At 34.4% G+C, this 25,826-nt stretch overlaps 2 protein-coding genes across 2 annotated transcripts; one reads left to right on the top strand and one right to left on the bottom strand.

Moving 5' to 3' along the window:
* Positions 1-7,967: 7,967 nt before the first annotated feature.
* LOC104883397 (ubiquitin domain-containing protein 7SL RNA1) lies at positions 7,968-10,897 on the top strand. Its single transcript, XM_010667920.4, has 3 exons — positions 7,968-8,969; positions 9,973-10,226; positions 10,317-10,897. Exons 1-3 carry the CDS (start codon positions 8,561-8,563, stop codon positions 10,494-10,496), a joined length of 843 nt encoding a protein of 280 aa, XP_010666222.1. The 5' UTR covers positions 7,968-8,560; the 3' UTR covers positions 10,497-10,897.
* A 91-nt stretch (positions 10,898-10,988) lies between these two features.
* LOC104883396 (hypothetical protein) lies at positions 10,989-18,232 on the bottom strand. The gene is made up of 9 exons (XM_010667918.4): positions 17,524-18,232; positions 16,906-16,954; positions 16,732-16,822; positions 16,582-16,627; positions 16,363-16,461; positions 14,143-14,211; positions 13,688-14,054; positions 13,394-13,539; positions 10,989-13,316 (listed from the first exon to the last, which is right to left on the bottom strand). Exons 1-9 carry the CDS (start codon positions 18,076-18,078, stop codon positions 11,628-11,630), a joined length of 3,111 nt encoding a protein of 1,036 aa, XP_010666220.1. The 5' UTR covers positions 18,079-18,232; the 3' UTR covers positions 10,989-11,627.
* Positions 18,233-25,826: the final 7,594 nt, after the last annotated feature.

Below are 25,826 nucleotides of genomic sequence, written 5' to 3'. Positions count from 1 at the left end.
AAGAGAAAGTGGTGCGTACAGAGTTTGAGTTTTGGGCTCAGCCCGTCTGACAGTATGTATTGGTCAGACGGTCTGACCCAATACTTTTACTAAAGTATTATATTAATAAATGAAATTTTTTCTTACCCGGGGCATAGCCCGGGCCTAATAACTAGTTTTTTTATTAAAAAAAAAGGCGTGCTTGACAACATCTATGCGCCACGTGGCACTCTTAATCTGCCACTAGAATTTTTCCACGTGTCTTAACCAACAATAATTCAGGTGATCATCTATACAAATATATTAAAAGACGTGCGTGACAATGTATACATGTTACGTGGCACCTCTGTTACTCCACTAGAATTGTCCAATGTGTACATAAGTCATGTCAATTAACAAAAGTAAAATTAGCTTGCAACAAGATTTGAACCCGTGACCTATTGCTATTATACATGACACAATTACCATCTCAACTAACTTTTAATCATACTTTAAGTGTAGATGTCTACATTATTATATTTGCACCTTTTAAATATTGAGTTTTCCTTAATATATTTTAATGGAAATGGAAAAAAAAATGCATATCAAGTTCGGATAACAGGATCAACCTGGAGCAATGCCCGGGCCCAAATACTAGTTATTTAAAAAAAGGCGTGCTTGACAACGTTTATGCGCCACGTGGCACTCTTAATCTACCACTAGAATTTTGCCACGTGTTTTAAACAACAATAATTCATGTGATCATCATTTAAAAATATATATATATATGCTGAAACCTGGACTCGAACCCCTGATCTCAAGTGAGGATTTTCAAAGATTTACCATCTAATCTAACATCTTTTAAGGCCTGTTTGGTTCGTTAAGTTGGAATGGAATGGTATGGATATTTATACCAAGGTGGTATGGATTGAGATCCCCATACCAACGTAAAATTGCTTGGTTCAATCTTGGAATAGATACTATATTCATTTATGTTGTTTGGTTCACTTTTGGAATGGATTACATCATTATAGGTTAATTTTGATATTTGATTTCTCATATTTTATACGAGTATCTTTTGAGAACTATAGAACAATTGCAACTTTTTATCCTCTTTTAAAATTTTTGGTATTATGTAAAAAAAAATTTGAGAGGTTGTTACATGTAAACTAATACAAAAAACAATGAAAAAAAAAACATGGTTGCTAAACGCAGCCTCACTTTACTAACGCAGCCTTAAAAAAACCCTAAAACACCCTTATTATCATATTCTTTCTAAAAAACCCTTTTTCTCTCTACAAATATTCTCTCTCCTCCTCTCTAGCTGTTAGATATAAAAAACTTCATCGAAGATCTACAAATTTTAATTTGATATTCAATGGACCATAATTTTGACCCAATCGAATTTCAATCTGATGTAAGTTGTGAATTTTTTTTCGTAATTATGATGCAGGTTGTGAATTTTTTTTCGCAGATTCAAGTTGTAAATTTTTTTTTCGTAATGTCTGTTTCGTGTAGACTACACGAAACAGATGATTCCGTTTCGTGTAGATTACACGAAACAATTGATTCTGTTTCGTGTGGACTACACGAAACAGATGATTCTGTTTCGTGCAATCTACACGAAACAATTGGATCCGTTTCGTGCACCTTGCACGAAATACCAGTATTCCCTTCGAAATTCTGAAAGAAAGTTGGACGAAATTCAAAAAACTTATTCACTTGATATTGAACCCGAAATGTGTATAAGATCTAGTCATTTGTCAATTTTCCAACATTTTCGAAAAGATTGAAGAGCTTGGAAACGAATTTGGGGTATAATGGTGGACGAATTTGTGAAATTTCGTGAACCAGAAATCTTCGAAGAGGAAGAGGGAGAAATGAGTTGTGAGTGAATAAGGGTAATTTTGGAATTTAGATGGGTTGTACATGGTAAATGAAAGTTGCATTTAGCAACCCCCAAAAAAAATACACATTAGATAAACCACTCTAATCTGAAAAACAAAAAAGTTTATCAGGATAAAATATATAGAAATCAAGCAAAACAAAGAAAAAACCACTTGAATATATTTTTAAAAAAGAAAAATCTGGAAAACAAAATCTGTTTGAGAATATTAGTTGCCGGAAATCAAGTCTGGGAAACAAAAAGAAGATATTTTTCAAGTTTGAGAATATATTTTTCAAAAAGAAAAATCTGGGAAACAAAAGAAGATGAACGACAGAAATAAGTCTGCTAAAAGATTAAACTTTGAAGCAAAGATTAAGATGTGAATGACAAAAAAAAAGCAAAACATAATCTGTTGCTTGAGAATATTAGTCGCCGGAGAAATTGTATGTAATCAGATGTTGCAGAAGATGATGAAGGTGGTCGAACATGACTGAAGACGGCTAGGTTTCAAAGCTTTTCTCTCTTCTCTCTCCTAATTAGGGTTTGAAACTTGAGAGGAATGGAGTTAGAAACTTTGGGGGGAGGGGAGATTGGGATTCTAGGGGGATGGGGTGGAGAATGGAGATAGATACCCATGGGTATGAGACTCTACCCTAAATATGACGAACCAAACAATGGAATGGATGTCATTCCATTCCATTCCATTAAAAATACCTCAACCAAACACTCCCTTAGTGATTCATGTTTCCACAAAATTATAGATATGTGTTGTAATTAGTAATGTGGCAGTTAATGCCTACTTCTAGCCATAAAGTTTATTTTTCTTATTTGATTTCTTTTTTTGCAGTCATCCCCTTGCTCCATCTCTCCTTTTGAAATTCATCATGATCGTTAGAGTCCTCTAATTCGTAATTAATGGGGTTGCATTACAATTTACAAATTATTCTTGATGCTTATCAAATCTTGCTTATTGTTGTTGTTCAAGAATACGAATCAAGAGATGAAATTTAAAGGACCAAATGACTTATTAATAAGAATTAAGATACATTTACCACTACACCAAGTGAAAAATATAAGTATCTGGCCGGGGCTAAATCCGAGCCTAAAAACTAGTTATATATAGCTTAAAAAAGTGACTATATGGAATGGAGAAAAAACAGGGTCACTAAGTTAGGAAATAGTATTCATTTAATGGACATATTAAATGAATTTAAACATTAATGATATCAAATGACGCGTGATTTTAGAATTCATTCCAACTTTTATACCATTTCTGAAAATATATATAGTGCTTATTTAACGCTTCGGGGTGTCTGTTATCAAGATCATATTATAAAGTTTGATTTTCTTATCCTATTAAGGATCTGTTCTACTCAACTTATTTTAACTTATCTGAACTTAAACTTATTTTATCTTATTTTATCGAAATTTATTAGACTTTATGACGTTTGTATTATTAAACTTATTTTGTCTTATCTAAATTTATCTTACCTTATCCGAATTTATCTTACCTTAATCAGATTTTATCTTATGTGAACTTATTTTTTCCGAAATAAGTAAAAATAAGTTGAACAAAATAAATATTAATTAAAAAGAATCAAACAAGACCCATATGAGTTGTTTTCTCTTGTACATTAGAAAGAATTTAGAAAATCCTCTTAAATTTTGAATAGAGTCACGATTCCAAATAGGAACATGCCTTTGGAACTGAAGGAGTAGATATAAAAGATGAGTAAGTATAAGATAAGGTGACTATATGACAAAAAGGATTACTCTGTAAGACTATGTAAATTTTACATGCTAAATGTTACAGGTGGCAAACGGGTCATATATGTCGGGTCATTCTGAGTCGTGTTATATTTGGCTCAACTTTCTGTTCGGGTACTATACGGGATTGGGAGTCATGTCAACATCGGATTGATTTGGACTAGGAGCATTCATGTAAGACTGACTTTCTTTTCTAGCTAGCAAATAAATATAACACATAAATTAATGTTTGTGCAAAATATTTCAATCTTTTTTGGGCAGTTCAGATTTGGCTCATTATTTCGGGCCACTTCAAGTTGAATTATTTCAGGTTTCGAATCTATTTCGGGTGGTCACTTTTATGTGATGAAGTGTGTCTCGGATCAACAGATACATGTCTATATTGTCGGTTGTAGTTAATATGTAAGAAAGGATGACTATATTAAAAAGAAAACGGTTTTTTCACCAGGTACCCCTGTGGTTTTTCAAAATTCATGGGGTACCCCTGGTTTTAAAAAAATGCACAAGGTACCCTTATTGTTTCAATAAAATGCACCAAATGCCCTTAATGACTAACGGCGTTAAGTTTCCGTTAGTCATTAACCCTAATTAGCCTAACCCTCTAACACCTCCACACCCACCCCCAACCTAAACCCTAACCCTAACTACCACCCACCCACTACATCCCCCTTCTGGCTTCTGCCTTCCCCAGCCCCTCCCCCACCCCACAACCACCCTCCCCTCATCTCGCAGCCCGGACCCCGCAGCCTACCCCCCTAGCCGTCATCCCCCACCCCGCAACCCTTCTTCTTCATTTCTTTTTCTCTCTCCTCCTTCTTCTTCATTTAATTTTTTTTTTCAAAAACTGATTTCGAAAATGGTTTCGAAAATGGTTTTCGAAATTGATTTCAAAATTGGTTTTCGAAAATGTTTTTCGCAAAAGATTTCGAAAACAGTTTCGAAATTGGTTTTCGAAAATTGGTTTTGAAAATGGTTTTGTTTCGAAAATAATGTTTTCGAAAATGATTTCGAAAATGATTTTGAAAATTATTTCGAAATTGATTTTCGAAATCAGTCTTTGAAAAAAAAAAATTGATTTTCGAAATTGCTGCTAGGGGAGGGGGATACTGCCGGCGGTGGGGGTGGGGAGATGTTGCCGGGGGAGGGGGAGGGGGTGGGGGAGGGGAGATGTTGCCGGGGAAGGGGATGGGGTGGGGGAGGGGGAGGGGGTATGCTGCCAGGGTGGGGATGGGGGTGGGTTGGGTGGTGGGTTGGGTGGTTAGGGTTTCAAATTATGGAGTTAGGGTTTAGTTAGTTAATTAGGGTTTAGTTAATTAATTAGGGTTTAATTAGGGCTTAATTAGGGTTAGAGGAGTTAATTAACCCTAATGACTAACGGAAACTTGACACCGTTAGTCATTAAGGGTATTTGGTGCATTTAACTTAAACAATAAGGGTACCTTGTGCATTTTTTTAAAACCAGGGGTACCCCATGAATTTTGAAAAACCACAGGGGTACCTGGTGAAAAAACCGAAAAGAAAAAGATATTAGTTTGTTAGAAAATAACATGTTTTTCCTCTGTTCTAAAATAAATGAAACACTTCTTTCAAAAAAACTCTTCCACAAAAGAGAAAAGCTTTTCATTTATTTCCAAACGAGGAATGTGTAAATATTACATAAGTTTTTTTTTTTTAGGGAAATAGAAATTAAATAAGTTTGTAGGTTGAAAATTACCACTATTTTGAGTAATTGAGAAAAAAGGGAGACAAGGACACAAGGTCCATGCAAGTCTTTCTAATTTTACCCGATCTCGATCTACTTTCCCCCTCCTCTAAATTTAGAAACAACAATTACCGTAAAAATTAACTACTAATCGTTATTTTAAGCTCTTCTAGCATGCAATCAGGCCATCAGGGAGATTCATAGGAGAATAATATCATAGTGAATTTACTAATTAATTCTCTATTTCATTCTTTTCTTAAATAAATGAGTTTGTCTTGTAAGAGACCACCTACCTTTAAATTAAAATTAGGCAATGGTAAACCTAATATTAAAAAGAGAATTAGCTCAATAATAACGGAGTTAATTTCTTTCGATGACTGGTTTAATCCATTTAGTGACTAAGTATACTTTTATGCTTCCTCTGTTTTTTTTAGATGTTACACTTTCTATTTTAGGAAGTTTTAAATTAGATGTTACACTTTTATTTTGGGTAATAACTTCTCTCTATCTCTCTATCTCTCTCCTATCACATGTTCACATGAGAAACTTTTGTTTTTCATTCTCTATCTCTCTCCTCTCCAAAAATTACCTAGGAGTCCGTGATTTGAAAAGTGTAACATCTAATAAAAAACAGAGGAAGTATTAAAATTAGACCGTCTCTTTTAATAATTTTTTGTAAATATAAATGTTTCATATACTTTTCAATTCAGTGAATGGGAGCTGCAACAAAGTAAATTATATCAATGTGGATCAGTTTCAGATATAGGTATCTTTATTGATTCTACCTGTTTAATGATATCTCATATCCATATATGATATACCTCATTTTTCTTTTTTCTTTTTTCTTTTTTGGAGGGGATCCAATATCTATAATTCCAAATACCATAACTACTTGATAGCCTCCAAAGTTCAAAGTTCAAAGGTCACACTAATGATTTAGCTCTTATCCATTTGTAGACATGGTCCAATTACTAAATTCTCCTTGGGGGATAGTTGGTTGCCTCGCATTGAACTTCCTTTTATTGGGTGGAAGGCCTGTTCTCTTCGGCATAAAACAGCTGAACTGAACTGAACTGATCTGAACTGAACTGAACTGATCTGAACTGAACTGAACTGAACTGATCTGATCTGAACTGAACTGAATTGAACTGAACTGAACTGAATTGAACTGAACTGAAATGAATAGTGACATGTGAGAGTAAAAGTATTGTCAAGAGCTGAACCGAACTGAACTAGTCTGAACTGAACCGATCTGAACTGAACTGAACTGGTCTGAACTGAACTGATCTGAATTGAACTGAACTGAATTGAATTGAACTGAACTGAACTGAAAATAAGCTAGGGAGAACAGGCCCGAAGTGTGGAACCTCGAGTAGAACTTCTGAAAGCTTCTATATTGATTTTTTTTAGTTCAAATATTGAGATTTATTGGTGCCAACTGCCATGCATATGGATTGGATTGGATAGGAAAAAATCACCCATTTACATCTCTTTTTAATTTTTCTTAGCATGTAGAAGACAAACTCACTCACAAAAATTATTAAAAAAGACAGTTTAATTTTAATATAAAAGTAGACCTGGTTATTAAATGCATTAAATTAGTTATCGAAAGAAATTAACCTAGTCACTATTGGGCTTATTCTCTTTTTAATATTGAGCTTACCACTGCCTAATTTTACTTTAAAAGTATGCAGTCTCTTACAAGACAAACTCTAGAACTCAAACTTCAATTTATATTTATTTATACAGTTACAATACGATCTATATTAGCCACAAGTCCCGCAACCTGGTGCATTTTCGATATTATATGGTTCTACTCAAACCGTCGGGTCTCAAATATAACTATAATGTTAGGTTAATAATCATAGTAATCTTAATATTAGTTTCGAATATAAGACATGACATGGTCTGGCGTGATCTAAACCAACCCAACACTAAAGCAAATTACTTATCACTCTAATCAAACAAAAGGAAGGTCACTAAGTCTAATTTGCTCATGAACTACTCGAAATTGACTAGCCAATAATCGGCTCAAGTGAGCTCGATACCAGATTTTAGGCAAAAAAAAAGCTCGGTTTATAAAGCTTGCAAGCAGGCTCGAATTCAATCATTGAATATAATAAACAATTTATGATTAGTGAATGAACATATAAATTAACAAAATACCTATAAACACATACTAGTATAAGTTAGAAATACGTTAATACTTATAAGATTAAAGAAAGAAGTTCGAGCTTGTCAGACCGTCACTCAACCTTAACAAGAATCGACCTCTCATATTAAATTATAAGTCGAGCTAATTAAAGGCTTGTTCTCTTCGGCATAAAATAGCTGAACTGAATTGAAATGAATAGTGATATGTGAAAGTAAAAGTATTGTCCAGAGCTGAACTGAACTGATCTGAACTAAATTGAACTGAACTGAAAATAAGCTGGGGAGAACAGGCCCTTATTTTCATTTCAGTTTAGTTCAGTTCAGTTCAATTCAGTTCAGTTCTATTCAGTTCAGCTCAGTTCAATTCAGTTCAGTTCAGACCAGTTCAGTTCAGTTCAGTTCAGCTCTTGACAATACTTTTACTCTCACATATCACTATTCATTTCAATTCAGTTCAGTTCAGATCAGTTCAGTTCAATTGTTTTATGCCGAAGAGAACATGCCCTAAGTTTGAAAATTTTAACCTCGATAATATTGAGATTGAGTTTGAGTTAGGGCGAAATAGTCCAAAGATAGCTTAGGCTCGAACTCTGCTTGACTCAAATCTCATTAACATCTTTTATGCACACGATCCAAACAGCTCATTTGTCACCTCCAGCCTTAAGTATGAACACCAAATCTCCTCTGAAAATTACTACTTCAATTCATTTCACATGCATTAATCTTCTAAAAAGGCTCTATTGAAAGATTCAGCCATAAGAATCCATCCAAAGATATAACGCGGAGTCAAGAGTATATAAGTAGGGGTTGTTGGAGTACCAACCAGTCATACTCAGTTACTCCTACTTCATATTCAATTAATTCAAATAGGTCCATCCCAAAAAAAAAAAAAACACAGTATAGTTTCGTTTCTTTTAAACCTCTCTATGAACCAAACGTCCCCTAAAATTTCTTGTTTATTTTCCTTCTTTACAAACAAAACACAATAACCCTTCAATATTTTTCTACTTGTTAACACTTACTACGAAAATTTAGGAGAAAGAATAGAACAAACCCACTTTGAAAAAACCAACCCAAAAAAGAAAAGAATTATGGATGTGACATTTGAGACACAAAAAGGAGAGAAATTCACCATTGAAATAGGCTATTTTGACACAGTCTTAGAAATTAAGGAGAAGATTCAGAAATACAGAGAAATACCCATTTCTAATCAAACTCTTATTTTTAATGGCAAAATTCTTGAAGATAATGGTGATGTTTCATCTTGTGTTATTCTTCATAATTCTTATATGCACCTCATTGTTGCAAACCACCTTGAAAAGCCAAAATCACCTGAAAAACTCAAAATAATGAATGAAGATTTTCATTCTTTTTCCAAGAAAATCAGACTTTTTCTTAAATTACCCATTTCTAATTCTCAACATCACCAAAGACTTTCTATTGAGGTTGATTTGTGTGATTCTGTTGCGCAGTTGAAGGAGAATCTCTACCAAATTGAAGGTCTAATTATCATAAACTTTTCCCTTTTCTTTTCCCATTTTCTTTTGTTGTTTATATGGGTTTTTTAATGTATTTTTGTAATCCTTAAGTTTGTAGTATAATCATGGGAAATTTGGAATTATATAATGAGGTTATTTTTGTGACCTTGACGTAGCAAAATTATGTTATGCATGGGGTTGGAAAAAAAGAGTTCTAGTAACAATTACAGATACATTAATTTGATTTGCTATCCTCTAGGATGAGATCCTGTTCATTTCCTAAATCAATGATTGGAAATGCATGATCGAAAAAAAAAATTATGAGTCATATGTCCTGTTTGGCAAATAGCTTTTAGTGTTTAGCGGTTAGAGTTTAGCGTTTGTTGTTAGAGTTTTAACTTTTTGGTTCAGAAGATTAGATTGTTGATTCGACAATTTTCTTTTGTAAATGTGTTTGTTAACGATTAATTGATTTCTAAAAGCTTATTGACGTTTGTTTGTGTGAAATGACATTTATAGATATTTTAATACATATGTATAGTATTATTATAAAAGGCAAAAAAATCATATATTTTTATTAGTAGCTTTTTCATTTTGAGAGTTTTTATTTCAAAACTCTATCTAAAACTCTACTTTACCAAACACCCCTTTTAGAGTTTTTGACTAGTCAAAACTCTAAAAGTGATTCAAAACTCTTTTTTGCTCTAAAACTCTAGTTGCCAAACACCCCGTAATCTGAAGTAATGAAAGAAAATGGAAAGTATCTTAAATGGCTAATCTTTACATGGAGGATTAATAAAGGTTTATAAATTTATGATGGAATCAAAATCCCTTATGATCTCATCTCCATAAAACAAATTAGTATGTTGATGTTGCTTTTTTTGCCTCCTATTTTTTGTATTTTCAAGAGTTGTAATATCTGAAAGATGTTTTTATGTTATTTATGGTGCTAATTAGTTACTACCTTTTACAATTGACAAAGAAGTTTCTGTAATCTGTACTAACTGTGGATAGTTGATTTACAGGTTTTCCTAAACGTCCATTAACATTGTACGTGAAGGGGATTATTGAGCTGCAGGATAACAGACATTTACGCGAATATGAGCTCACAGACGGATCTGAGATCGATATTTTGATTAAGCCATCCTCAGTGCCTACACCTTCTGGCATGACGAACACAATCTCGAACACGAGTGCAAAGAAATTGAAAGTCATCGTGCTATCAAAGTGTGAAACTAAGAAGCTGATTGTGGATGTTAATCCCATGGATAGAGTTCAGGTGCTTTTATTAAAGACAGATTTTGTTATGTACTTCTGTTATGCTATAATGTTAGTGATGCAATAAAGGGCTGAAACTCTGCAAATATAGGTTTTAAGGAATGAGCTGGAAAAGCTACAACAGAAGGTGAACTTTCAGCTTCCACCTGAAGGTTATTTCTTCATCTACAATCAGAACGTGATGGAGGAGAAGGAGACGTTTCACTGGCATAATGTTCGTCAGGGTGATACTATCGACATCTTCAATGGCAGTGTCACCGGTGGATCATGAAAACCCAGCTATTAGAGTGCATTCAAGCGCCAAAAACATTTACTTGGTAGTGAAGAAGATTGCGAAAAGATGCATGCCACCTACTACGACAAAACAACTACCAAGGGTCGTCCCTTCACAACCTTATTCACCACTGTAAAAGTTGTGTTTAGTGTTTTTTGATTGCTAAGGCAATTCATATAGAGCTTCTGCTCAACTTCTTTAGCATTTTTGGTTGTTGCAGAGTAATGAAGCTCGGAAAGGCTTCTAGATCTGTTTTTGTTTGTGTAGATTAGCCAACTTCTTGTTTCTTCTTAAATAGGTCTAATTTTACACAAAGTAAAGAAACCATTTAGAACAAAGTGTTGCACAATGAATGATACAACCTGAGTATAATTCAGACTTCATATCAAAAGATTGATTCGCAAAGAAAATGTTCTTCATCCAACCAAACATATTCTACAAGATAGAGCGACAACTACAACAAGATAAAAGCGAGAGGAAGAGGATGTATCGACAATGGATAAATCAGACACCAAGTTGTATTGAAATCGAGCACAGTTTACAACAGAAAAGATAAACCTTACGATTTCTGGAGAACTCTAACCACGAATGTACATGGCATGCTAACGGGTGTGTGCCAAATCAACAAACGCATCATACAAGGCAAGAAGGCAAGTAACCCTGTATACACAGCCTCCTCTGCAGTCTGCTCACATTAATTACAATGAATTGACCAATTTTACTGTGGGTAAATCACTTTAAGCCTGTGCCACCCATGACCCACCCAGAACATTTATACTACCTATCTAGGATTTGTATGATTACCTGCCATCTCAAGTTAGTAAATCTCATGCAAGAACAAAAACATGCATCATTGTCAGCTCCACTACGAATTACTCGGTTATGTTCCCTAAATCTGATATTTCCTGTCAGTAAAGCACAGAAGTTGCATGAAGCAATCAAAGATATCATCAAGCTGCAGAACTGATTCTTTCCAACATCAACTCAGCTTGTTTCAGCAACTCAACAGCCAGATCAAACACATTTCAATAGCGGGATTCTCTTCATGATGGATACCGATCTGGGTCAACTTTTCTTTATCCCTTTGTAATTATATGATCCTCATTCTCAGCAGATTTGAAATGTGATCTAAAGTTGCAAAGCAAGGTCTGGTTGCTGAGAGTCCACGGACGACTGGAAAGCAACATTCAGATCTGGAGGAAGTGTATCCTGTTTCTGTTTCTGTTGAGTATGTGGAGACAGATCTCGCCAAGGGGTTTGCATTTGAAATCTAGACAAGTCATTGGTAGCCAGTTGAGGAAAGACCATTGGTCTGCTCGGGACCTGTCCTTCATTCCCGGCTTTAGTAGGTTGCGAAGCAAATGATTGGAAGGGAAAACCTGTTTTTTCTGGCGGAAAATGTCTTGTATTAGAGACAGGATATTCGACATGAGGCTGCATTGCCTGAGGATAGAACATCCGTGTTGCATTGTATAATGAATCTGCAGAATTCTGACTTCTATTTGATGGGGAGTTTTGAGTGGCTGGTCTAAATCCTACAGGACCAACAGACATCCACGCACTGGCAGCTGCTGCTGCAGCATTGCCTCCAGTGTCTACTCTGGGTGATGAAACAGACGGCCTAGCTTGTCCAGGGCTATGAGAGTGAATTGATCCATTTTGTTGCCTCTGAGCTTTCTCAGTCAGCATCTTCATAACCAGGACTGGGTCACTAAGACCCTGCTCCTGTTTCTGGGGGAAGGATACTGCTGCTCCAGCAGGCTGAGGTGACATTAAACCTGGGGATGGAGTAATTACTCGATTATTAGCTAGAATATTGTTCACTACCTTTCCGTTGGATGACCCATTAGAAGCACCTCCATTAGCATCAGGTTGTTTGATAGGTAGCGACTGCAGAAAATTTTTACCATTGGGTAAGGATTCACTTTGCATGGAAACAGGCATTTCCATACAATAAGGACGTTGCTTCTGTGGAATGTGATCTGTTTTCTGGTCAGATATGGGCAGAGAAATTGTTTCCATCCTCTTTCTACCTACATCCATACCATGAGGCAGTTGTTTCTGAGGAATATAATCTCTTTTCTGATCAGATATAGATGGGGAATTGGGTTCCACTCTCTTTGCACCCATATTTTCAGGACAAATTGAATCCCTTGGAAATAGACACTGCTGCTGAAAAACAGAATTGTTTTGCTGAAAGTTTGTAGATGGACAATTAGATTCAGCTCCCTTGAGCATCACATGTTCAGAACCTCTGGAAAATGGATTTCGCTGTTGAGCGGCAGAAAAAGTAGAGGCTGGTGATTTGGCACCTCCAGAACCAAACATAGTTGCCAATTTTCCATCTAAACTAGGTTGATTACAGAGGTGCTCGTTAGCTTGAGCTCGGCCCTCGAAAAATTTGTCATCCTTTCTAAAATCAACAGCCCCAGGTGATCTTGAAACAACGGAGTCCTTTCTGCCATCCTTTCTAAAATCAACAGCACCAGGTGATCTTGAAACAACGGAGTCCTTTCTGCCATCCTTTCTAAAATCAACAGCACCAGATGATCTTGAAACAATGGAGTCCTTTCTGTCATCCTTTATTGAACCAACGGCATCATGTAACCTTGAAGCAAAGGGGTCTTTACGATATTCAACAACTAAGACTGGCGTAGGTAGTGGCTCATATTCCCCAATCCATCCGCGGCCATGTTTTAAGCCTGGAGGAAGAACCTGTTCGATCCTCTTGGAGGCGGTTTTCCAAGCAATAGGCCCGAGATTTGCAGCATATCGAGCCAGACTACGGGCATAGGAAAATTCTCCAGACAACCCAACCTGGCAAATGGATAATGTATTAAGAAAAGGGAACATGTTAATAGAGCAAGAGAAAAGAGCAGTATAATGATACATACTGGAATTAGCTGCTTCTTGTCACCCTCAAATGTTGTAAATATTGAGTCAGACCTATCTTCGGGCTGATTTGATATATTGTAAGTTGCACGACGGTTCTCATCAACAACAAATGATCTCCTTCCAAATTTTGGCAGTACACCCTTCCCTGGAATGGAAAATCAAGAATACCCATTCAGCTATAATAATCAGAAACTGAAAGAGGGGGGGGGGGGATACAAGTATAAGACCCACTCAGATATTATCAACTGTCAAAAGGCAAAGAAAAGATTTTGCTACAGACTTGTATCTTATACCTGACTGTGGATCTTCAGCTTTGTCTAGATTATTATCCGCGAGGAAAGAGATGCCCTCTACAAGCCCATCATTATTGATAGGCCTCTCAAAGCTACCAACGTCATCAGTGCTGCAATTGTTAGGGGCTTCCATTGTGGCAAGGGTGGCACCGGTTGAGAAATCAGAGCATATGGTTTCCTGTGTGCCACGGGAAAAGAGCTTCTTCGTTTGCTTCTTGACAATTGAATACGATCTCTCCTTCTGTTCAGACTTTGGCTCAAGCTTTCGTTCACATTTTGGTTCAGATTTCGGCTCTTTCTCTAATCGCTCAATTTGCATCCTTAGTCGCTCGAACTTTTTTTCAGCAAGTTCTTTGATTGCACGAGCCTTAAAATTTAAGTATTGGTACAGCATTAATTCTATAGTAGGATTTCCAAAAATGTGACACGAATACAAAAAAGGCATCAGCTCATACCTGTTTATGATATACTGTCTCAGGTGCATTGTACTGCATTGCATTGGAGCTAATTAGGAACACATCACTCTGCACCCCAAAAAAAACTCATGGTTAGTAGTTTAGTACCAATTAGGCAATGGTGAGGACTAGGGGGTTGGAGTGGAGGGATGCACTAAATCCTCAATAAGCATGCTTAACGAGTTACGAACTTAATAGGGATAAAAGATGATGCACCAAAGGTCTATTCTTCAAGAAAGCTTAAAAGGTAATTCAAGTGATTAGAACCATATGGGCCGAGCAAATATCAGTATAAAGGTATGTATGAGGCAAGATGTGAGAAGTCTGAAATTAATCCTTTTCTATTCAGCATTTTAGCAAATGTTGTATAATGTTTGTATCTTATGCAACATCAGCCCAATAATTTTCTAGTTTTAACAGTTGGAATATTCATCAATCATTGGGACCAGATGAACTCCAAAAACGAATATGATCAAGTTCAGGATAAACTTCTATAGACTAGATTCGAGAAAGTTCGGACTACATTTAAATTTACATTTTCAAAATGCTGGACTTTCAGACTCAATTTGGTCTAAAAGTGCTGCAGTCTGAAGTCCGCCACTCCGCCATTTAGAAGAACATGTACATTTGGTGTAGAACGTGGTGTCTGTTTTTGTTTTTTTTTTTTATGTTGCATTACATATCCTTTGAGAATTGGTATGGTTTATGGTATTCAATCTCTAGTCCGCCACTCCGCCATTTAGAAGAACATGTACATTTGGTGTAGAACGTGGTGTCTGTTTTTTTTTTTTTTTATGTTGCATTACATATCCTTTGAGAATTGGTATGGTTTATGGTATTCAATCTCTAAATTTTCACTCAGAATTTGAGTAGCTTTTGGACATGGGATATATTAAGATAAGCAATAAGTCTATGTCTTAGGATTTTCAATTTTAACTTTCATTCTAAAAGTGGGTAATACTAGTAGTTGAGGGCCAATATGAGTAGCTCCGGGACATGATGTTTATGTAAAGATTAATTACTATGCTAAAGGAATTTCCAAATTCTTACATTTAGAAACAAAATGAAACGGGTTCATGTTCACTATTTGGCCAATATGGGTTTCACTAGACTCAAAAGTTTTTAAGAAAGAAAAAGAGATCAAACATATGGATCAAGATTTTGAACAACATTGGAATACATTTGGACTTGGCTAAAACTAGATTCTGAAAATTACTTATATAACCCAATCAATGCAACTTACGAGCCTACATCAAACCATGGATGCTTCTTTATTGGCATTGCATTCCAGATAAAAGGTTGATTCCAAAACATTCACTCTATGTGTCTACCAATGCAAATTCCAATACTAATATGTATGGCAGCCTTTTTACGAGCATTGGAGTAATGTTGTTTACATTGATACTGCAACAACATATAAAGTCATAAATTCAGCACAGTATAAGGTCAAGTTTATTTGGCAAAATTCTAACATCCAAGAAGCATGATCTCAACTTATAAAGCATCATTTCGCCTCTGAAAACTGACATCCACACCCTTACATTTCTGTTATAACCTAAGCCATTCTCAAGCCAATAATACTATATTCATAGCAGTTCAAAACTATGCAAACCAAACACTATTAAGGCACTTGGCAGAAGTTGAAAAGGATGCGAACCAAAATGGCTCATGTGACAGATTGTAGTAGATGGTGGTGGTATTGGTATGAATTATAGTGTATTCGGCAAGAAAACATTACACACCGACGTACATGGTAATAAAACTCGATCACCAACCATGAGTTTCCATTTCCACCTCCCAAAGTGCTAATACATGGTAATAAAGCTTTATGAAAAAAATAGATGTCTGGGAATAAAAAGAGATCTTTCAAAGTGGACAAGCATTACCATATATATAATCATGGTTACAAAAATTATTACCATTACAATTATCTATTTCCACCTACCAAACATGCTATAAAGGAAACCATCACAAAAAAGTAACAAACAAGTTTAAAGAACATCATTAGTCATTAATATGTTATTGCCATTAATCACAGAGTTTTGCTGCCAATGGAGTGACAAGGGATAGGCTATAAAAGGAAAAATCAACAAAGAATCTAGGTTCCAGTATTCACAGGATATTCTCATTGATTACTATCACAAACTCAACAAACAATTTCCCTTCAAAGGTTATGAAACTTTCATGAAATCTCTAAAAGGAAAAATAAGAAACACCCACCTCAAAATCCTCTAAAATAGAGTATGAACCATTGGCAAGCTTCTTCCTAACAGTGGAAAAGTCCATCGGATGTTCGATAACATCGTGATAATCTGGGAGCTACATCAAAGCAGCATTGTATCAAAAACTCACATTTTCCAACAATGTCAATGTAAATAACCAAATCAACAAATACACATTCCCAAAAAAAAAACAAAAAACGAATTCGACTTCAAGTACCTCCTCAGGATCAACTGGCTCAGAATAAACACCATATGTATCTTTTCTGCCACATTGAAAAGATTTCACTAAGTAACCAAATTCAACCCAAAAACACAACCTAAACTAAACAACAACCATTACAAAAACATAGAAATCAAAATCACATACTTCTGAAGTTTCTCCAGTATGAACTGCAATTGCTTTATATCAGGCAAAGGTGTATTCCCATTATAACTACTACATCTACCATTTCCTACCCCTGAAAAACCAAATTCAAACTCAATTTAAACAATTCACAACAAAACTTTCAAACATCAAAAATTCCCACAAATAAAAACTTACCAGAAATCACATAATCCTCTTGAATTCCTTCCTCTTTACCATCTCCTCCCTGCCAAAAACAAAATCAAACTTAAACATCACCAAAATTACAAAACATAAACAAAAACAAACACCCACATTAACCTCAACTACAACTCCTACATTAGAACTACATTAGTGTAATAAAGTAGAGAGAGAAAGAAGATTAACTAGAGAGAGAAACTAAAGATGACATTAATTTTTTTTTATGGGTTTTTGTAATGACAATTGACCTCTCTTCACTTCACTTCCCTAAACCCCAACCGTTAATTTCAACCACACTCCTCCGACACACACACACAGATAGAAGAGGAGAGAGAAAATAAAAAGAGTGTTTTGTGTAAGTAAGACAGTAAGACTATGGACCAATCACAATTCTTCTCTTTCTCTCTCCTCTCTTTCTCTCTCTATCTATATATCAACTCTGAGCTGGCCCCCTCCACTCTTTGTCCCCCTCACAATCTTCACAGATCCAATTTTTAAAAAAACGATTTCTTATGACGATTCATGTTAGCCGGACCTCAAATCATTTTTAGAACTACTACGACTGACTTCATTTCAGTCGTAGTAGTAATAATTATAATAATAACAATCATATACCTCATCATCATCTTCTTCATCTTCCTCATTTTCATCTCCATCATCATTTCCGCCATTAATCCTTCTTTTCTTCACTTCTCTTTCTTCTTCCTCTTCCTCTTCTTCTTCCTCCGAGTCACAACTCGGAACTCGGCCGCGTCGACTCACCGATCCATTACTATTATTAGTAATATTATTTTTATGATTATTTCTATTATTAGTATTATTATTAAGCTTTAAAACTAGCTTAACTTTCTTCCCTCTCTTTCTCCTTTCACCATTTCCACCACCACCATCTTCATCATCTTCATCTTCATCTTCATCATCTTCTTGTTGTTGTTGTTGTTCGTCTGAAACGACGTCGTCGTCTAGATAATCTTCATCGTAGTCGATAATATTATACCGGAAAGTCTTGCGCCGAAGACTGCGGCGTATTTCTCTCTGCTCAGCTGTTTCAAGCGGCGCCGATGAAGCTGATGGTGAGACGGCGGCTTCGGCTTCTTCGGCGGCGCGCCGAGCTGCTAGATCTGCTTTTGATGGTCTTCCTTTCTTCTTCCTCTTCTCGATCTGAACCATTTTTTTTTGTTTTCTCTCTCCTCTTTTTTTTCTCTCTCTAGATTCTCTCTCCTCTGTCTTAGCTAAAGTAATAATCTTTCTTTGTATTATTCCTTTTTTTTTCTCTCTCTTGTTTTTTTTTTTTTGGAGAGAGAGAGGGGGAAGGAGGAGGGGGAATTTTTCCACTCTTTTTCTCTCTCCTGTTTTATTGCATTATTGAGTGTTGAGGAAGTGGGGCCCACTGGGAAAATATTTCAATTTTTTCAAATAACTTATCCTGCACATCCATAATAACTCTAATAAAAATAACATGAATCATAAACATAATGATATGAATTTGATGTATTACCTCCGTTTCTTAATAAGTGCAACATATTCTATATTTGGAATAGTCACAATAAATGCAACCAAACTTAAAATGATAAAAAAAAAAAAAAAAAGCTCAATATTATTACAAATATGATACCAAAAAGTAAGAGGGGACCACAACTTTTGTCTATTATCACTTGAATTATTCTACTTTATTGTAGACCCAACTTTCTCTCTCTACATTCCTTGGTACTCCCCCGATAATATTTATAGTACACCTGGGTGTACCATGCTCATGGTACTCTCAAAACTATTTTCTCCAAATGAGCAAAATGAACGAATGAGCAAATGAACAAAAGAGCAAACAATTCTAATCATTTAAGAAAATGAGCAAACACTTTTATTACAAAATGAGCAAAATGAGAAAATGAATAAATAAGCAAAATATCCATATGAGCAAATTTGGTGTCAAATAAGCACCTGAAGTTCTAATTTATTACAAAAATAAATACCCCTGGTGTACCATGAGTGAACTCGTATTCCCCCACTTTCTCTATGTTGCACTTATTAAGAAACGGAGGAAGTAATATTTATTTTTTATTTTATGTCATTTGAGTATTTTATAATAAAAAAATGATGATTTTTAGATAGTATATATCATGCTCATTTGCTTATTTGAAATTTTTATTTTAATACATTTCATTCATTTGAATGATTTTAAATGATTAATGAGTAAAAAAATTATATCATGCTCATAATACGGTTGGTCTGAAGACACCGCCGAATTTTAATTTATAATTACGCACTACCTAAACTCAATATGAAAAGGAGAGCATCATGTCACCTTTTTTTTAATATAGTGACTAGTTTAATCTATTTAGATATTATGTTAACTTATTTCGTAATCAGTTTGATCTATTCAGTAATGATATTCTTTAATTCATTTAGTTACTAGTTTAATACATTCTGTAAAACTAGACCGCTTATTCTAATAATTTGTATCCATAATATAACTAGATAATAACATTTGTAATTTTTACATCGTTATACATTAAATTATAGTGTAAGTTAGACATAAAAATTAGTGTTTTTCTAATTAAAGTGGGGTCCACTAGGGTTAAAAAGAGGAGAAGAGAAGAGTGGCTGAGAATGACGGCGTTTTGCCGTTTGAGTTGTGGTTTTTATTTGGGGTTAGGCTGACCGATCTGCCCGGGGTAGGTTTAGCGTGTTTTATTGCTACCCTAGGTTTTTTGTTATTTTGTGAACTGAACTCTGAAGAGTGAAGAAGATATTTTTTTACAATGAGCACGTTAAATTTACGCAAAGAAATAATTTTTGTTTTGTGAAGATGGATTGTGAAATTCTAACTGCTTTTGGACTTTTGGTTTGTTTGGGAGTGGAAATTTCCTGTAATTTGGGGGAAAGTAAAAGGTAAATTATGTGCGTAAAAATTTAGATTGATTTTTTTGGAAATTTTGTTTTTGTGCGTTATAAAATGAATGGAAATTTTCTTCAGAAAGGAAAAAGATTCTGCCCTAGTCTTAGAGCCTTTTAATAGTACATTTTCACGGTTTCATTTCACCGATTTATCAAGCAAAGTGGAGCTTGGATTAAACTAGTGTATTAGGATAGTGACAACAATGGGATGTATGACATGTGTGATACATTAGTTCCTCTATTAATATCATATTGATAAATTATTAATTGTATTAGGCTATGTCATGATAGGAAATTCATTTGTTGTCAAAAGATATACTACTACATTCTTCCATTTAAAGATAGTTAGTGTGGGGCAATCAAGTCTAGTTCGTCTCTTGAGCCGTGTGGGTTGAACTCGCGAGAAAGTCAGTCCAGTCCAACTTAAACTGTGAAATTGGTGGATGGGACGTGGGTCAGATTTTTTTGAACCCAATACACAAAAGTCGGCTACTAAAACCGCTTAACTCGGTCCATGAAATCGGCGTCAGCCCAGTCCAAGTAATTATTCAACCAAATTGTGTATATTTTTGAATCAAATTGTATATATTTTAATCAAATCTCATATATTATAATTCAACCAAATTCAAAAATAATGAAATTATTCATTAATATTAATAATTGTATATATTTTAATTAATTTTAAAGGTTTTATGTAACAATAATAAATGATTATATAACTTTAGGGAAAAAAATCTCATGTCGACCCGCTAGAACCGATTCTCCGAATTGTGAAAATCGATAACAGACCGGTGTGGGCTAAGATTTTTCAGCTCGTGGACCAACCCACCCAAATCATTAATTTCATGGTCCGGACTTAGGCCGTGAAATCTCGGTCCAACCCACTAGGACCCATGGACCAGCCCGCCCAGCCTACACCAATGGCCATCTCTACTTCCATCGTTTTCTTTTACATGATCCGTTTTGACTTTTGACACTATTCACATGTGTAGCTTTTACTATCTTTATTTTGTAATTTATACTTCAAAAAAAATATAGTCATGTGGGATGTTGTTAGATTCGTTTTAATGTATATTTTCATAATCAAATTTTTGTAATTTTTGCTTATTGATAATTAGAGATATAAAAGTTTAAAATAGTACATTGGCATGTGTGTCTAAAGAAAACGGGTCAACCAAAAAAATAAAGGTAGTATCTACCAAGATAGGAAGAATATATACTCCGTTAAAATTACATTCTTTTCACCTCATTACGATAATATGATAATATGTTACTACTTCCATTATTAGATAGCTGCTCCATTTAAGTTGTATGACATGTATGATACATTAGTTCCTCTACTAATATCATATTGATAAATTATTAATTGTATTAGGCTATGTCATGATAGGAAATTCATTTGCTGTCAAAAGATATACTTCCTCGTTTCATAATAAGTGAAACATAGGAATTGGACACAAAATTTAATAAAAATCACTTTCGAAAGTCATAAAGTCATTAAATACTCTTTTCATTATCAAAAGGATGAGAGAGAAAAGCAAATCACACAAGTTTGTGATGGACACTTTTGTCATTTTGTCACTTTCTTTTCCATTTAAGGAATGTTTCACTTATTTTGAAACGTTCTAAAATAGTAAGTATTTCACTTATTATGGAACGGATGAAGTACTATTACATACTTCCATGATTCCATTGTTTTCATTTTGCATGATATAAATTTTGCTTTTTGACACTGTTTACATGTGTAGTTTTTACTATCTTTAATAATTTATATCTAAGAAAAAATATAGTCATGTAAGATCTTGTTAGATTCGTTTCAATGTATATTTTCATAATATCAAATTTTTGTAATTTTGCTTATTGATAATTAGAGATATAAAAATTTAAAATAGTACATTGACATGTGTGTCCAAGGAAGACGGGTACTCCGTCAAAATTACATTCTTTTCACCTTATTATGGTAATATATTACTACTTCCATTATTAGATATAGCTGCTCCATTTAAGTTGCACAACTTTTACTATTAGTATCGTTTATTTAGAGTTTGTCTTGTAAGAGACCGCCTACTTTTAAATTACAATTAGGCAATGCTAAGCCCAATATTAAAGTCCAATAGTGACTAGGTTAATTTATTTCGGTCACTAGTTTAATCCATTTAGTTACTAGGTCTACTTTTATATTAAAATTAGACCGTCTCTTTTAATAATTTTTGGTTTATTTATCCATTTCTAAAAACTTGTTAAAAAAAATTATATTTTGAAAATATATTTTTGGTCAAATTCAATATTTTATATGTTAATATACATATCTAGAAAAATATTATCATAATAGAGTTTGTAAATAGTGTAAAAGTCAAAGTAAAACATGTATTTAAATATAGCACAAGTACTTCTTGTGACTAAAATTAGATTGGAACATATTAGACATGATTAAATAACTTTTTTTATTGGGGAAGATAATTGGTCCGAAAACCAATTCCTGGTAGGCACACCAAGTCACCAACTCATTGGCTGGACATAAAGCTAAACAACCCATAAATAAATGCCCCCAAAATATTATTGGAGTGAGGATTCAAACCCTATACAATAGCCTAGAATTTGAGATGGTACTACAATGAGCTACCACCTTTCACTCATGATTAAATTCCTTTAAGCTAGATAAAAAATTATTTTCGACTACTTCTTATTAATTAGCGTTGTTGTTAAACTTAATTTTGATGGTTCTAAGTTGCATAATGGTAGCACAGCTTATGGTTTTGTTATTAGAGATACTATGGGGAATCTTTTGCTTAGTGGTGCTAAAGCCATTGCTGATAATAATTCTATTTTAGTTGCTGAGGCCTGGGGTCTTAGAGAAGGTGTTAGGGGAGCTCTCTTTTTAGGGGCTAGTAGCCTAGTAATATTACTATTGACGGTGATAATCTCTCGGTTATCCAAACTATCAAAAGAATTTGGAAAATTCCCTGGTCTATTAATGCTCTTATTAATGATACAGCGGAATATTTGAGAAAATTTGATAATTATAATATTCAGCATGTTTTTAGAGAGGCTAATTTTGCAGCCGACTGGATGGCACATCATGGTCATTTCATTACTAATCTCTGTTATTGGTTTGAATTTCCAGATATTGCTTTTTCCAAGATCATCCGTAAGGATGCTTTAGGGTGGCCGGTTAATTGGGATCCTTCCTAGTTTTTTTCTTTCGCTAAAAATAAAAATAAAAATTAGCGTTGTTGTCGTGGTCAACAGCATCGCTATAATTATTACGTACTTCGATACTAGTATTGCAAATGAAATATGGAAAATGATAACAACATAAATAATGATCCAATGATAAACCACATTAATTAGATAATACAAAATGCACACGTCAATTTCTGTCTTACATTTTCATCTTCCTCTAAGCCTTCGATTTGATATAATGCAAACCATGTCGAGTATACTTGTACTATGTTGATTTAACGTTAACACTTAACCCCACTTAATATGAAATTAGCCAAACCCGTACAAGCAAATAGAATTGTGAAGTTCAAATATATATGTAATAGCTTGTTGATATTAACACTTGGATTAGATGGCAAGAGATTGTTCGAGCCTTGGAAATAAAGTACTATCACTTGTTTGGAGAGTTTTGCTCCCAATTAGGTCATATTGGCTCGAATTCGAATTAGTTGGAGTTTAATTAGCTTAGCATCTAGATTGGCATATAATAATTTTAAAAAAAAATGGCTAATATTTGATATTCATTGATAAATTTGATAGAATTGAAAATGAGACTAGATCTCACACCGTGAGGAATTTGATAGAACCAAAAATAGGCTTGGAGGCCATGGACAATCCAACAAATGATGAGAGTTTGGATTACTTACAAGCTCAAATGAGGTTTCATACTAAAATAAATATGCAATAATAAAGAGTTAAGACAACAAATGGGGACTGAACTTCATGTTTTTTCACTTTTTGGGGACTCATCTTTTTTTTCTTCACTCTTTGGGGACTGTGGTTAAATATCAAGTCATCTAACTCACCAAAAAAGTGATTTAACTCACCTGTTGAGCATTAGTTGATTAATTAAAAAAATCTTAATTGTGAATATATGACTGAATTGTGAAAAAAAAAATTCTGAATTGAGAAAAGTGATTTAAGTCACAACATTAATTGATAAGTTTTTCACAAACGATTCACATCGGGATCAACCGTTTCTATCAGACATATCATATTTTCCAGCAAATAATTAAAAGAGACCCACTTTAACAACGGCAGTCCGGCGAAAGCAAAGGACGGTGGCTTGCTTGACCGGCGGCATAAGAGAAGATGTAAACGCAGAATGACGTATTGGGACAAGCCTTCGCCGCAAATTATAGACAAATTGACGAAAATTCAAGGCCAATGCGCCAAGAATTGGGAGCAAAATCGAAGGATTTAACCGTCCAAAATTGGAGCTATTATTATTCAATTAATTCAGCACTATTCGCTTATGATCAGAGGACATAATGCAGCGTTTATATTCAAGAATTTCGGCAAATCAAGCTAAGCATTATTCGAAATTTCTAGCCCAAACTGACAAGAGTTTGAGGCTAAAACCATCAAGAATAGGGGCAGTCCGTAGCGTGAACAAAATCAATCATTTAATCCGCCAAATACGCTTATGTTCAGATATCGATTGAGGCAGTGAATTAAGTAAATAATTTCCCTAAAGTCAGAGGATAGATAAATCAATTTATTATTTTGCGGTGAAACATAAATCAAAGGTTGGAGAGAGAGAATAATAGACAGTAAAAAAAAAGATATTTGTTAATAGGGAACCCATAAACTAACTATAGTTAATCCCTTTACAGTATAGTCCCCAAAAGGTGAAGAAAAAAAATGAGTCCCCAAAAGGTGAAAAACCATAAAGTTCGGTCCCCATTTATTTCCTTAACTCCAATAATAAAAGTAACTACTTTAGCTTAAATGTGGTACTTCATCTCCTTTTTCTTCATTATAACACAACTCACAAATACATAACAAACAAGGGATTTTTAACATGGTACGTAGGCATGGTGTACAATCTCTTGCATCACTACCTTTCAAGTGTCTTAAAGCCTAGCCTCTCTCAATTGTAGTACATAAGATGAATGTGGTTAACTAAAACCATTTTAAGCATTCCTTGTAGCAAAAGGGCCATTGTAAAACTCCAGCATATGATATGTCCACATCTTTTCCTCCTATATATATGCCTTATTTTTATTTTTTTTTACTTATATTCGGTTTAATTTATCGCAATCCAAAAAAACGAGACCCTAATTAGACCAAGGTATCAGAGATTTATGCAAATTAGAAATATGTCGATCAAATATTCAAAATTAATTACATGTTCACCTAGACAATTAATGTTTTTAAGAAACTAGTTTGCTTTTTATTCAAATTGATTGTTATACATGTTCAATGCATGTGTATTTGATTTAAGAAAAAGATCTAAAAGTTCTATTGGATTCCTTTTCAGACTCGCCGAACTAATATATACTGCCTCCGTTTCTTAATAAGTGACTTATACCCTTATATGGAAATGTCATAATAAGTTATACCAAGCTTGAAATGACAAAAAATACATCTTTTATGCCACTAAAAAAAAGGATCACCGCCTTTTTTTTAGCCCTTGAATTATTTATACTTTGTTGTGGTCCCAACTTTCTCTCGAGATTCCTTAATTTCCCCCTACTTTCACCATGTTTCCTCACTTATCAAGACATGGAGGAAGATCACACGCTCATCAATCAAGATCCTTGATTACCCAACAAATGATACCTTGCTTACAGATCCAAATTAGTCTTGAAGAGTCAAATTTGAGGAAGTTAACTAAAGTATGAGAGAAATAAGTAATTTGATTTATGATAAGAAATCTAGAATGCAAATAGACCGAGTTTTTAACAGACGATTGTTACGACGACTAAACAGAAATTGAAATTCTAACAAATGATGGTTGATTTTATGTCTTTGATTTATGAGAATTGATAATGAGTCCGTTTTTGGTGAGACGGTCT

Source organism: Beta vulgaris, chromosome 4 (assembly GCF_026745355.1).
Source record: "Beta vulgaris subsp. vulgaris cultivar EL10 chromosome 4, EL10.2, whole genome shotgun sequence".
Taxonomy (NCBI): domain Eukaryota; kingdom Viridiplantae; phylum Streptophyta; class Magnoliopsida; order Caryophyllales; family Amaranthaceae; genus Beta; species Beta vulgaris.
This window is presented reverse-complemented; position numbering and strand designations above follow the sequence as displayed.

Excerpts from the sequence above, each read along its gene's own strand:
- LOC104883396 (XM_010667918.4), bottom strand. The coding sequence starts at position 18,078 with ATGGTTCAGATCGAGAAGAGGAAGAAGAAAGGAAGACCATCAAAAGCA. Across the intron at positions 16,955-17,523 it reads ATGAAGAAGATGATGATGAG|GGAGGAGATGGTAAAGAGGA; the intron begins GTATATGATTGT and ends TGTTTTTGGCAG. Across the intron at positions 16,823-16,905 it reads AGAGGATTATGTGATTTCTG|GGGTAGGAAATGGTAGATGT; the intron begins GTAAGTTTTTAT and ends TTGGTTTTTCAG.
- LOC104883397 (XM_010667920.4), top strand. The coding sequence starts at position 8,561 with ATGGATGTGACATTTGAGACACAAAAAGGAGAGAAATTCACCATTGAA. Across the intron at positions 8,970-9,972 it reads GAATCTCTACCAAATTGAAG|GTTTTCCTAAACGTCCATTA; the intron begins GTCTAATTATCA and ends GTTGATTTACAG. Across the intron at positions 10,227-10,316 it reads ATCCCATGGATAGAGTTCAG|GTTTTAAGGAATGAGCTGGA; the intron begins GTGCTTTTATTA and ends CTGCAAATATAG.